General features: G+C 45.7%; 1 protein-coding gene across 2 annotated transcripts in view; it reads right to left on the reverse strand.

Annotated features, from left to right (window-relative positions):
- TIMELESS (timeless circadian regulator) overlaps nucleotides 1–14,636 on the reverse strand; it is a 148,094-nt gene that overhangs the window by 71,842 nt on the left and 61,616 nt on the right. For both annotated transcript variants that reach the window (XM_029594810.1, XM_029594811.1), the window contains exons 11-14: nucleotides 8,273–8,490; nucleotides 7,304–7,407; nucleotides 6,877–7,046; nucleotides 6,664–6,792 (exon numbers count right to left, since the gene is read on the reverse strand). In XM_029594810.1, coding sequence (XP_029450670.1) covers nucleotides 6,664–6,792; nucleotides 6,877–7,046; nucleotides 7,304–7,407; nucleotides 8,273–8,490 — 621 coding nt within the window. The remainder of the gene's footprint in view (nucleotides 1–6,663; nucleotides 6,793–6,876; nucleotides 7,047–7,303; nucleotides 7,408–8,272; nucleotides 8,491–14,636) is intronic.

Raw genomic sequence — 14,636 nt, forward strand, 5'->3', positions numbered from 1 at the left:
TCTACTTTACCTTGTAGGCAACCAAGAGCAGCTACCTGGAACCTAAGAGTTGAAAGCCAAACCCTTGACCAAACCCTCCTGAAGAAAAGGCAAGAGGCCGTAGATGGTAAAGCGTGCACTCCATTAGCGATACACTAGGACTCAAAAACCTTCCAGACTCTCACATATGAAAGGGAAGTAGGCGTTCGCCTAGCTTAAAGAAGAGTAGCAATAACCGCTTTTGAGTAGCCCCTGCGTCTCAACTGCCGCCTCTCAAAAGCCATGCCGCTAGACAAGCGAGTAGCCTGTTCGGAAAATATGGGACCCTGCCAAAGAAATCCCATTAGATGGCCGAAGCGTAACGGACCGTCCAGGGCCAAGTTGATTAGATCCATGAACCAAAACCAATATGGCCCCTCCGGAGCCACCAACACTACTTTGCCCGGATGTCTCTCTATACTCCACAACTCCTTGCCTGCTAGAGGTCAAGGACGAAAAACGTAAAGTAGAACCTCCCGAGGCCAAGGCAGCAGCAGAGCATCAATGCCCTCGGCTCGATGCTCTCTTCTCAGACTGAAAAACTGAGCCGCCTTTGTTCTCAGGACACACCTAGCCAGCCAGGTTTATACAGGATATCCACAATGAATATGCACGAGAGAGATCCTGAAAACCTGATTGGCTAGGTGTGTTCTAACAATCCTGTTTTTAGACCTCAGAGCCAAAGAGGCCTCTTCTCTGGCTCAAACATCTAGACATTAATGCCTAGCAAATGAATGCAAGGAAGACCAGGCCACCACCTTACAAATCTCCAATGGCGACACCAACCAAAGTTCTGCCCTCAAAGCTACTTGTGCACTAGTGGAGTGTGCTTTCACTGTTTTTAATTTACTGGATAGAGACAGTCCATCTCTGCATAGGCCATGCCAATAACTTCTTTAATCTGGCGCGCCAAGGAATCCTTTGAAACTGCTTCTCCTTTTCTGGACCCAGCAAACAGGACAAACAAATCGTCTGACCTCCTCAACTCATTTGTAACCTTCAAATAATACAACAAAATCTTTCTTACATCTAGAGAATGGAGCTGAGGATACTCCTCTCCATACAACTCCCTATGGAAAAAAGGAAGACATGCTATCTGACTAAAGTGAAAGGAGACCATCTTTGGAAGGAATGACGGAACTGACAAATCTTTATCATTTCCTTTAACATTTTCCTAAAAGGGCTCCATGTACCAAAGAGCCTGTAGCTCCAAAATACGCCCAGCTGAACAGAACAGATCGTCACCAAATACACCATCTTGAGAATGAGGAGCTTCACTGAAATCTCATCTTTAAAGTTCAAAGGGAGAACCTGCCAAAAAAGACAAAACCAAATTCAGATTCCAGGATGGGGACTGTATCCCTCACTGGAGGCCTAATGTGCTCAATTCCCTTCACAAAAAAAGAAATCTGGATGAGAAGATAGAAGTCTACCCTTTGTAAGGCCTCTGTAACACGATTGCCGCTACTTACACCCTCAGGGAATTAAAAGCCAAACCCTTATCCAAACCTTCCTGCAAAAATTGTAAAATGTAAGCAATCAAAGCAACTCTAGCGTAAATTTGTTTAGTAGTGCACCAATCCTCAAAAAGCCACCATAACCTGACAAAAGCCAAGGATTTAGAGATCTTCTGAGAATGCAACAAAGTATCCACTACTTCTCAAGATTTGATTTAGCAAGATCTTTCAAAGGCCAGGTCATAAAATAGAACCAAACCGGATCTTTGTGGATCACCAACCTGTCTCAGCAGGCCTAGATCTTATGGGAAGAGCAGGGAGGTCCTGTCCAATAATCAGACTAGATATGCATACCAAGGGTATCTGGGCCTATCTGGATCTACTAGAATCACAGTTCCCTAATGTCTGGAGAACTTTTGTAAAACACTGCCTATCAGAAGCCACAGGGGAAACACAAAGAAGTTCCTGCTCCAGCCACCGCTGAACCAAGGAATTCAGCTCGGATAACCTTCTCTCTGTTCTCCTGCTGTAAAACATTTTCAAGTTGGCATTTTTGTTGGTTGTCATTAGATCCCCATATTGGCTTTCCCCAGTGTACGATGTGACTGAAAGCCTCCTCTGAAAGTCTGCTTGAATTTTCTCTATTCCCGCTATGCGAGTTGCGGACATCCTTATGTGCTTTTCTCCCGGTCAATAGTGGAAGTGGTGCTGATAACAGAGCTCTTCGTTCCTACTTCATGGTTTACATATGCCACTGCAGTGGCATTGTCTGAAAATCCTGATTGCTTGTTCTCAAAGAATGGGAGCAAACTAAAGCAGTGCTAGCCAAATTGCACTGGTTTCCAACAGATTGATGAACAAGTTCCTTGAAACACCCAGCCTTGACAATGAGCTCCCCCAGTCTAAAGGCTGGCATCTGTCATCACTAATGCCCAAGGAGGGGTTCCAGATCCACTCCTTTTTCCAAGTGTCTGGATTTGAGTCACCAATTTAATCTTGCTCTCATCTGACCTGAGACGATATCTGAAGACTGTGGATCCCACATGGACAGCAGTGCTCTGTGCAAAGATCTCATATGAGCCCTTGCCCAAAGGAACCAGATTCCACACTGTGGGTCTCTTGGTGTCCCTCAAGGAACACACTTGCAACTTCTGAATCCTCTGTACAGTTAACAGCACCCAATCTGGAGTGACAAAAAAGAGCACCCAGATATTCTAGAGACTGCAAGGGTTATAACTTGTTCTTTATGAAGCTGATCACCAAACCTAGCTCTTGTAGCAAAAGAACCTCCCTGTTGGTAGCTGATCTGCATTCCAGGGTAGACTTTGCCCTGATTATCCAATCATCTGGACAAGGATAAATCAGAATACCTTCCTGATGCAAAAAGGCCGCTACCACTATCATGATCTTGAAAAAATTCTTGGAGCTGTGGCCAATCCAAAAGGAAGCGCTCAAAACTAAGACTGCCCTCCAAGAACAGAAAACAGATATTTCTGATGGTCTACCTTGATAGGAAAATGCAGATAGATATGCTTCTGTTAAATCCAAGGACATTGGGTATTCTCCTTGCCTCACTGCTGGAATCAAAGATCGCAACTTTTCCATCTTGAAGCGTGGAACTTGCAGAGCTTTGTTCATTTGTTTCCAGTCCAATATTGGCTGAAAAATTCCTTCCATCTTTGAGGCTATGAAGTAAATCAAATACCGATCTTGTCCTCACTGCACCAAGAGCATTGGTCCTACTACTCCTATGTCTGAAACGCGATCAAGCATCACCCAAACCACTTTAGAGAAGAAGGGCAAGGAAAAACCATCAAAGTGTCTGAAATCGAATGGGCAAACGCCAAAGCATAATTGTTCTGAATGACATCTGATTTAAAATAATCTGGACCCATCATTAGTGATAAGCAGATAAAGGGATGCTTATGCTCACATGCGGAGAGTAGACCCTCACACCTTCATTGCTAGTTTTGGGAGGTCCCTGCACTTCCCAAGCCTCCATCCTTACCCCCTCTCTCTTTGAACTTCAAAAAGGAATGAAATCTGCCATAAGGTCTAGACCTTTGACCTCCAGAAGACCTCTCCTGCTTAAACCTCCTGAAGTCCTTAAACAGACCTCAACAGCATTCATGAAGGACATTTCTGCTGGTCTTCTGGCAACCTGGGAACTTTAGAACGCCTCCCCATTCCAAGACTTGGCCATCTTCTCTAGCTGCTTCCCGAACAGCAGCCTGCCTTTGAAAGGGAGCTTCGTCAGCTAACCATTTTCTAAGCGAAAGCAAATATCTGGCCGCAAAGTGGAAGCCATGCTTCTAGCTACAGTGTGAACCAAATCAAAAGGAAGTATCCACTAAAAATAAGCTGCTCCTGGTTCCAATTACGCTGCCATTTCCAGACCCGAACCATTGACAATCCAGAGTTTTGCGTTCTTTGTTTAAAAATTTGTTAGCAGTGCCTGATAGGGATGTATATTTGATGCAATCCAACAGCATCTCTTCAGGGTTACTGGCCCTGTATTGGGAAATGTACTACCCGAGAATATTAAGGGTGAGACAGATTTGATGGGGATTTGAAAGCCATTAAAAGCATTTTTATTTTAAAAAGAAAAAAAAAAGCTCTTGAATAATGTTAAACTTGAGTAGATCTTTGAGCAGAGGGATACAGTGTGGTGTTGGGTGGGTTGGCATTTTTATGAAGAGTGAGGGGAGACATTTGAATGTTGGCTTATGTTATCTGGATGTACTGTGAAATTGTTTTATATGTGATTTATGAATGTTCAAGTGTAAACTGCCTAGATCTCTGGACTGTGTAGGTATACATCTGTGAAATAAATCCTTCAAACACTCCAATTACTGAAATAAATAAAACTCCACTCTAGCCACAATATTGCTACATGCCACCACCTGAAGAGCTATATTAGAGGCCTCAAAGGCCTGCTTAAGTACCGCTTCGGTCTTCCTATCCTGAGCATCTTTGAGCACTGCACCATCTTCCACCGGACTAGAGGTCCTTTTCATGCCTAAGCACACTAGTGCATCTACCATAGAAAACATTAATCTCTCTCTTCCTTGAGAGATAAGAGCATACAGCTTCAACAGAGAGATCAACTCCCTTTGACATTGGCTTCTGGAGAAACCCATTCTAAATCAATTAAATCTTTAACTAGCTGTGCAAGAGAAAAGCCTTCACAGGTAACCTAATGCTACTCCATGGATCCGGAATTTATTTTCACTTTTTCATCAACAACATTAAGGACACTTAAAGAATGGGTAACTATAGATGACAGCTGCTCTCTGTGAAACAATGTACCCACAGAGGCGTCATCTTCCATGTCAGGGGGATATTACCCTTCTTCTAAATCTTTGCTGCCAGTGTCCTTTAACCCTCTTGGGTTCCAGGGAGAAGAGTCTGATTTGGCATACTTATCCCTCTTCCACCTCCATTTCATCTGCCCTGCTCAACCTCTTGCGGCTTTAATTCTGAAGATTCCCCTTCTGGGGAACAAAAACTGCAGAAGGAGGAACTGAGGCAGCACTCTGCCCCATACAAAAAGCTTGGTGAAGACATCTCAAATGTTCTACGGAAACTGACAATCAACCCAAAGAGGTAGCTGAAATCTGGAAATTGGGAGCTGTGCCTTTAATTGCAACTGCCAATGTAGTCCTGGAGGGATTGCCTAATGATTCTTGCACCGCGAAATCTAAGAGGCGAGGGCCCACCTTGGCTCAAATCCCTCATGCTGCATCCCTCCTGGCCTTTGCACCCCCACCGGAGGATCCCTCCAATCCCAAAGCATAGCCTGCGCAGAGGAAGCGAGAATCAAGTAGGGCCGCCCAGAGCCTGCAGGCCCTGCAAGCCACCATACGCGGTTTCGCTGCCATGGCACTTTGCGGCTGGAACACTCTGCCGCAAAGCAGACCACACCATGAAGGAATCCCTTCTGCACCACGACTGCAAGCAGCACATGGGAAGTTGTGGCAAGGCAAGCGTTGCGCACCAAAGAAAAAAATCTGGCCGCACAGCACAAGCTTCACGACACGCAGCACTCTCACACATCCTCTCCTGCCGAACTAGACAGCTCCTGCTGTCCTGCTGCCCCAGTCACTGAGCCGCCGATCAAATCTCCTGCCTCAGGTCTACTGCCTGCTCTGTCTGCTCCTTTCTTTTTTTTTTTTTTAATAAACTTAAAACAGAGACAACCAAAGGTACTTCCCTTCACTGAGACAGCGGCTGGCAGGAGGGGACTATGAAGCCCAAGAGAGAGCCAGTCCCCTAGCTATCGAGGTCTCCAGCACCGTGGCCTACTGCAATCAGGGGTATCCAACTCCCTGTTTGCCCAGCTCAACCCAAGGGATGGCCCACAAAGGAACCTAACACCTCAGGGAGCTGATCCAATTCTTGTCTCCAAACTCCAACTTTCAGTCAGAACTGTAGGTTTGCACCTCTACCATCTGCTGGAGACAGAAAAATACTGAGGTGCATGTGGCACTCTTAGTTATGTAGCAGTGCCTCAAAGTTTTTGTTCTCTGCCTCTATCTGCTGGTAGGGATGCAAAACCCACTTGTCTGGACTGCTCTGGGTATGGTTCAGGAAAAATGTTTTCTCCTCCTATATCTGTTTTGGGTTTTTTTTCCAGATCTTGCTGGAGAAACAAAAGGGAGGAGGGGGAGGGGGAAAGGAAGGAAGAGAACGTCAATACCAGATACAATCCAGAGTCCAAACCTAACCCTTGGAAACCCCCTGTCTATGGCTACTCTAATTGGGGGAGGGAGCACAGCCCTTCAGTTAAATCCTTGTCATTCAGACTAACCAGGCCTCAGCTCAGAGCACAGACTACTCTCCCTACCATCTGCTGGAGACAGAATACTGGCAGGTGAGGTCAGCATGGGTTCCCATATGGAGTGACATCAGCAAATCTGTCTCCATCTGCTAGTCGGAAGGCATAACAATACATCTGGACTGGTTTGGCTGACTGAAGAGGAATATGAGTTATGCCTTAAAGCAAAGCATAGTCCAATGATACTGTCACACTACTAGAGATGACTACAGGAAGATGTGATCTGCATGCAATCTTTTTATTTCCAACATTTCCCTTCAAGCAGTGGCTTGATACTGAAAACAGAGCTGCATATCTGTTTTGGTTTTTTTTTGATGGTGCGGTTCAGCAGAGGCTGTGCTTCTCACTTACCTTGGCACAGTCACAAAGCTGCTCACAAAGGGACTCCCAAAGCAACTCCAGTTCCTGGGGGGTCTTTGGGTGCAACTCTGGCATAGCTGGGTGGGCCCTGGGTCGTTTTTTCTTCTTTACCTTCTTGTTCTGAAGCATGGAAAAATAAATTCATTCAGCACCAGATGAGAGAGGCAGGGTGTGGGGGGGAACCAAAGGGAAGGTAAAACCCACCTGGACCACAAGGTTGTTCCTCCCTTTGCAGAATTTCTCCAGCATCTTGAGGAAGAGGTGCACAGTCTCCACCAGGTCTTTCAGGAAGGATCGTGGCTGTTTGGTCTCGTCAAACTTTCGGAAAAGGGTCAGAAAGAGCTCCCGGTACTCCATTAGGTAGAAAATGTTACCTGCAAAGCAGAAAAGAGAAAAAATAGGTCCAAATACATCAGATGTATAAACACAAGAAAAAGGGAAAAAAATATGAAATTGCTAATATGGAGCCAGACTAAACACAGAAGGCTTTAGAATACTCTGGGGATTCACAGGGCACAATGCTTTTTAAAGAGGAGTTATAGCCCTGTGCTACAGAGATTAGCAGCATGAGGGGAAGCTCCTGAAAGTAAAAGCCATCAGGTTTCCAGAGTCACGCTATAAGGAGACTCACTTTTGATAATTTTACTGCTCTCTCGGACAGCCTCCTCCTTGCAGAGATCCATGTCATAGAGTGTGGTTAGCAGCTCCTGGTAGGCCTTCAAAGCCAAGTGCATTCTGGGATAACAAGAGCAGCAAAGCAGGAGGATGAGAGATGGCAATAAACGAAAATTACCACCACCACTTTCACATTTGATCAGTACAAAATTATACATCTGCTGTGATGAAAAGCCTGCAAGCATATATGGAATGATCGGTTTGTCACTAGAGTTGAATAGTGTGGAATAGTCTTCCTGCAGAACTCAGGTTGGAACCATGCCTACTAACTTTTAAAAAAAAACTTAAGACTTGGCTGTTCCGACTAGCCTTTTTGGATCCTTCAGACACACAATAATCTACCATCCTACTCACGAGCCATGGAACCATGCCTCTTTGAGATGCCTTTTATCCAATACCTCCGCAATTAAACTATCTTGCTCGAACTGAGCTCATTATGACTTTTGAATTTTAAGTTACGGCTCTGCTCGGGCCTTTTTTACTCTATTTACTTCCAAGCTGTAAAGCCTCCAAGTTTATAGTCCTTGTTCAATGTAACTTTCTTGCTCTCTTTCTGATTATAACTTATTGTTCCGTTTTCTGTTACAAGTTTCTATCCCTCATTCGATGTAAACCGATCTGATATGGTATTCAACCATGAAGTTCGGTATAGAAAAATGTGAAATAAATAAATAAATAAATAGGAGTTGCTAAATGGCTCCATTTTGTTTTTTGAGGGAGGTGGGGGAGGCCAGGTTTATCCAAGTCCTGGTTTTATTCACAATGCATACATGGTACTTGTAGTTCAAGTCCAGGCACACACTTGAGAATAAAAATCAGGACTGGATCAAACTGTCCTGAAAAAGAAATGAAGCCTCATGGCAACTCTAGATGTGACGTTCACACCATCCACCCCTTCTATGTGCATGCTCATGTGAAACTATACCTCCGGGACCAGGAGACGGCCTCCTTCTTGTCAGTCAGCATCATCTCATAATAGTTGGTGAGGTTCTGCTCAACGAAGTGGAAGGTTCGAATGCTGACAGTCTCAGATACCAACTCTGGGCGGAAGAGATGGAGCCGATTGAAGGCCATGAAGAAGGCCAGGGCCCACAGATAGTAGGTCTCGTCATGCTGATGGGCATGCTCTCTGATCAGATGGTCCTATGGGAGACCAAGAAGGCAACTTTAATCAGACTTCTTTGTGGCAAGTACTGTGTGCACTGCCAAGTGGAAGGTCCCAGAGTTGTGTTTTCTGTTCACCAGGTCAGCTGGGGATGGTATGGAGGGGCAGTGATCACAGTCCCTGGGGTGGTTAATTACCCAAGAATGACATCTAGTAGTTTGTAATTTTATAGGAGGCGGCCTGGTGCACAGTGCCCCCAATCTAGAACAGCCACTGCAATGACCAGACTATGTATGTTATTGGGGTGGGATGGGGAAGTAGGGCATATAAAATAGGGGGGGGGGGAATTACTGGGTAGTTGTGAATGAAGGATCATGGCATTAGATCCGAGCCCTGGCTTTATTAAGCCTGAAGTATAAAGGAGGAGGAAACTGTCAATTCAAAGGTTGGGGAGGAGGCAAGAGCCAAGCCCTCTTCGATTCCAGTCACATAGGAAAATTGGTTCTTACCTGCTAATTTTCATTCCTGTAGTACCACAGATCAGTCCAGACTCCTGGGTTTTGCCTCCCTTCCAGCAGATGGAGACAGAGAAAGTTTTACAGACACTGCCATATAACTTGCAGTGTGCCACCTGCAATCCTTCAGTATTGACCTGTATCAAAGCCAAGATAGCAGAAAAACACTAATACCAACCACTAATAATTGACCCCTGAACGAGCAGTGGGAAGTAGAAACTTAGACCAGATAAACTTGTCCCCATTAAAAAACATGAAGGACCAAACAAAATCTGTGTTATTCTTCAGATTAATTACTATAACAGATTGAGTGGACTCTCCAAATCTCCTTTCCCCAACTGGGCGGGACTCTGAACTGATCTGTGGATACTATTACAGCTATGATAAATCTTCTAGAACGGATGAAAAATGTGCCAAACCAATTTTGAGGCCCGTTTGAACACTGCCATTAAGGTAAAAATGCTTTAAAAAAAAGAAAAACTCCAGAAATTGAATAAAGAGAGTTAAGGAAAAATTATTTTCATTAATATCACTTCCTCTCTTTTGTCTCCCTATAGAATTTACAATTAAGGAATTCATTCTTTGAAGAAAATAGCTATACAAATAAGAAGGTATTAACTATTTTGTTAATATATTCCCTCTTCCTCTTTTTTTCTATTTTTTTTGTTGCATATATATTATTAATCATGTCATTTATATATATTTATATACATTTATGTTTTTATCTTTTAGACCAATATTGTCATAATCTTTTGACTTCGTCCTTGTTTTTATTCCTATTTATTATTTTTTTAATACAAATAGATCTAATTACAATTGATAATTAAATTAAGTAGTATAGTGTTTAAGTGTTAATTAAGACAATGAGAAAATACGATTGTGTATTGGTTTTGAAATATGACTGATATATTGTTATTTTGTAGCCCCCGATGCAGCCCACAATATAGGCGAAACTCAGCCAGAGTCTGGCATTTTGGATTACACTCACCTGTTGGTCATATTGGAATTTACACTATTGTTTCATCTTTGATCTCCATAATAAATATAATCTAAGAACTAAGACGACTGGCCTACGCTCTTTATTAGCCTCCTGGCTGTTATAGACCGTCTTCCGTATTGTTTTTTGGGACTGATGTGTGGTACTACAGGAACAAAAATTAGCAGGTAAGAACCAATTTTTCTTTCCCTGTACGTACCCAGATCAGTCCAGACTCCTGGGATGTACCAAAGCATCCCTAAACAGGGTGGGACCGTGAGAGTCCTGCTCGATGTACATTCTCTCCAAAGCCTCTGGGGCCTAGACATCCAAATGATAATGTCTGGCAAAAGTGTACAAAGATTTCTAAGTAGCCGCCTTGCAAATTTCTTGCGGTGACACTTGCTGACATTTGGCCCAGGATGCCACCTGGGAATGAGTAGAATGAGCCCTTAAGCCCTCTGGTACTGGATGCCCCTGACAGATATACATTGAGCCAATAGCTTCTTTCAACCACTTTGCAATCGTGGCTTTTGATGCTTTATGTCCTTTCTTTGCACCACTCCACAGTACAAAAAGGTGATCCGATAACTGGAAGCTATTAGTAACTTTAAGATACCACAACAATGCGCGCTTGACATCCAAAAGCCGTAACTTTCTCGCATGAGGCGCAACAGCTTCCAAGTTGGGAAAGCTGGGAGCTCCACAGACTGATTTACGTGAAAAGACGAAACCACATTCGGCAGAAAGGCTGGAAGCGTCCGCAAGGAGATCCCTGAATCTGAAATTTTCAAGAAAGGCTCCCTACATGACAAGGCTTGAAGCTCCAAAATCCGTCTGGCAGAACATATTGCCACAATGAAAACCACCTTCAACGTAAGATCCTTTATGGTAGTCCTTTTGAGAGGCTCAAACGGCACAACACATGCCTTTCAGAACCAAGTTAAGGCTCCAGGAGGGAGACAGTTTCTGAATCGGAGGACACAAATGCTTCACTCCATGGAGAAAACGCACCACATCCAGGTGTGCAGTCAGTGTTGTTCCATGTACCTTCCCCCTGAGACATTCCAAGGCAGCAACTTGAACTCAGAGAGAATTAAAGGACAAACCCTTCACCAAACCTCTTTGCAAGAAAGGAAAATTGGTCCTTACCTGCTAATTTTCGTTCCTGTAGTACCACGGATCAGTCCAGACTGCTGGGTTTTGCCTCCCTTCCAGTAGATGGAGACATAGAAAAACTTTGAGAGCGCCCTCTCTTAACCTGATGTGCCACCTACTGCTCCTCAGTATTTGTTCATACCCAAGCAGAAATATCTTAAAGAATAACCATTTATCATGCCTTAATCTAACTCTATCCCCCCGAACAAGCAGAAGATAAAGAATAGAACTTTGACAACGGGAAAAAGTCTTATAAAAACCTATACATTTCAGAAAAAGAGTCAAAAGTACAGTACAGAGCGAGTGGGCTCTCCACCGACAACCTGTAAACCCGCCCAAGCCTGAGACCTTGCCGACTGCCGAGGGGCAAAAGACGAGCCCCTACCTGTACGAAAATGGCGCTGACCCTGAAAACGACCCCGGATCGCAGCAAAGGGGCGAGATGGCCTGGACTTGCCAACCTTGTTGTCCCCTAAAGACTTATCCAGTTGTTCCAGATCATCTCCAAATAATAACTTTCCTCTAAACGGAAAGTTGTCCAGCTGAGACTTAGAAGAGACATCAGCCAACCACAGAAGCCACAGAAGCCTCCTTGCCGAAACTGCAGTGGACATCGTGCACGCAGAAGTACGAAGAAGATCGTACAAAGCGTCCGCTGTATAAGCAACTGCCACTTCCACACGGTCGGTCTGTTCTGCCTCCGCCGGAGGGAGCTCTTGAGTTGTGAGAAACTGTTGAACCCATCTAAGAGTAGCTCTCTGCATGAGACTGCTACAGAAAGCTACCCTAACTCCGAGGGCCGATACTTCAAATATCCGCTTGAGTAGAATCTCCAGCTTTCTATCCTGGAGGTCCTTGAGAGCTGCTCCTCCCGTTACCGGAACCATGGTGTGCTTGGCGATGGCCGACACGGCCGCATCCACCTTAGGGATCTTAAGATCATCCAAGAACTCGTCCGGCAGCAGGTAAAGTTTTTCCATGGCCCTACTAACCCTTAGGGTGGCTTCAGGCGCATCCCATTCCTGGGTCATAAGCTGTAAACGCATCGGGTGGAAAGGAAAAGTTCTAGGAGGTGCCCACAGGCCCGACAAAACAGGTTCACCTGAAGAAGGATCAGACACTGGCTGCGGAGCCTGAATATCTGGCTCCTGTAGTACATGAGGAATCAAAGGGTCTAGCTCCTCCTTATGAAATAACCGGAGTACCAGTGGATCATCCCCCTCCACCAGAGCGGCATTGTCAACATCATTGCTCATATCCACCGGGGAGGGATACGGAAGCATGGGCCCCGGAGGAGTGGAAGGTGCCGATATATCAGCGTCAGGAGCCCATTGATCCTCAGCAAGTCTAGGGATCTTATCAGGAGGAGAATATTGCCCATCCAAGTCTGCCTCAGCCTCCATACAAGCTTTGTGAAGCAGTAAAATAAACTGAGAAGAAAATGGATGCAGTCCCTTTAAGGGCCTCCCCGGAGGCACGGCAGGAGGAGAAGAACCATTTCCCAAATCGCAAGGTCTTTGGGGGCTTAATGTAGGTGGAGAAATTGGTGGGAAATCCCCTCCCCCAGAGCCCTTGTCATCTGAGCCCTGCACAGCATCGTGACCCAAATTGGGCAAAATGGCTGCCGTTCCCGCGCTTATCGGGGACAGGGCAGGCCTCTCCCTGTGAACAGTTTGACGGCATCCTAAGCCACACGATCGTGGCAATGCTGACCTTTTCCCTGCAATTGGCAGCTGCGAAGGCCCCTCGCCCCCGGGAATACAGCGGGAGCAGAGGTCTTCGTGAGAGAGCCACGCTGCCAGCTCTGTACATCGCGATCCCTGCAGCATGGCAATCTAAGCCGTAAGCAGAGAAACAGCTGAGTGAAACAATTCACTCCCTCCGGAGCCCCGGGAGATTTTAGCAGGCTCGCTCTGAATAAAAGGCTTTTAGTTATGTATTTATTTTTTTTTTTAGAGCTACTCAACCAGGGGAATGTACATCCCTGGGCTTAATATTCAATTTGTAGCTCCCACCAGAGGAATTAATACATCTCTGGCACTGTATGGGGGGGGGGGGGGAACCGGCCCACCGGTAAATCCCCCCCAACTCACCGGGCTGTGTCAATATCCTCCAGTATTAAGGCCAAGGGCAGAAGCCCAGCCTTGCCTATTACAAAGTGATCTCAGTCTTTCCCTTTTTTTTTTTTTTTCTTTTTTTTTTACTACTTACTACAAGTTGATCTAGTCAAAGCTACTAAGAGTAGGATAGCCCCTTCACTTAAAAATCAATCAAATAAAGAATTTTGTAAAGGATCAGGACTGCAGGTTATGCCATACTTCATCTGCTGGAGTCAGAGAAATACTGAAGGATTGCAGGTGGCACACCGTGTTATCTGGGGGTGCTTTTCAGCTTTTCTCGGACTCCATCTGCTGGAAGGTGTTATGGTTATTGATGTTGGGTGGATCCTTGGATACTGTGGCTGCTGACTACACCCATGGGGGGCAGTCCCGTGAGGGACCACTGTGTCAGGCTAGACTCTGGACACACAAACACAGATCTGAATCTTTATTTAATCAGTTTGGGAAACCACCAGAGGTGGCAGTAGTGAGAAGTAGATGTTGAGCCCGGTTGGGCGAGTAACCCACAGGACATTGGAACAGCGAATCTTCTGCTTGGCTGTGCTGTAGTGGAAAGAGACAGTTATGAGTACAGTGAGAAACATACAGAGTCCCAGGTAGAATAGGAGAAGCTCCGAGACAGGGAGAGCAGGCCCTTGAGGAGTGAGTACCTGATCCTTTAGAGTATAGAGACTCAGCAATAGTCACACAGCAATTCCACTAGACGAGAGGTCTGGCACTGGAACAGTGGGCAGGCGCCTCGAGATGGTAGCTGTACTCACAGATGGAAACTGTTAGTGGAGTCTTCCAAGTAGAAAGGGTTGTAGATGCAGGCAGTGACTCAGGGAACATGGGCCCTCGAGGAGCGAGTACCCTGTTAGCAATAAGAGTTCCAGATAACGCTGGAGTGGCAGAGCAGCTTCGGTACGGAGAGCGAATCCCATCCGTAGCATTCCGGGTTGCTAACTCGATGAGCTAGCAAAAGTAGTAGGCTTAAATATCCGGGCAGTGTGACGTCATCTCAGGGGGACGCCCCTACGAGGAAATAAAGATGAGGGCGGCGTGCGCGCGCACGCCCTATGGTACCTTGGAGGAACATGGCGGGAAGCAGCATCAAAGTCGGTCCGGGGATGCCGGAGAGGTCGGCAGACAGACGCTGCGGCAGCCAGTAGTCCAAGGTGAGCGGGAGGAGCCGCAAGAAGAGTGAGGTAGGCGGGGCGAAGCAGTCTTAGACAGACGGTCACAACAGAAGGGAGGCATAATCCAGCGGTCTGGACTGATCCTGGTACGTATAGGGAACGTGTCTTTTACTGCCCGACGCTTTGCTGCATAGCCGCATGGTGAGATCAGGAACTGGTGCCGGAGCCGACATGCAAAATCTAAAGCGTAGTCGTGTCTTATCACAGAGAGAACCCATTGGTCCGATGTGAGTTTGG

This window comes from Rhinatrema bivittatum, chromosome 3, assembly GCF_901001135.1.
Source record: "Rhinatrema bivittatum chromosome 3, aRhiBiv1.1, whole genome shotgun sequence".
NCBI classification, from domain to species: Eukaryota; Metazoa; Chordata; class Amphibia; order Gymnophiona; family Rhinatrematidae; genus Rhinatrema; species Rhinatrema bivittatum.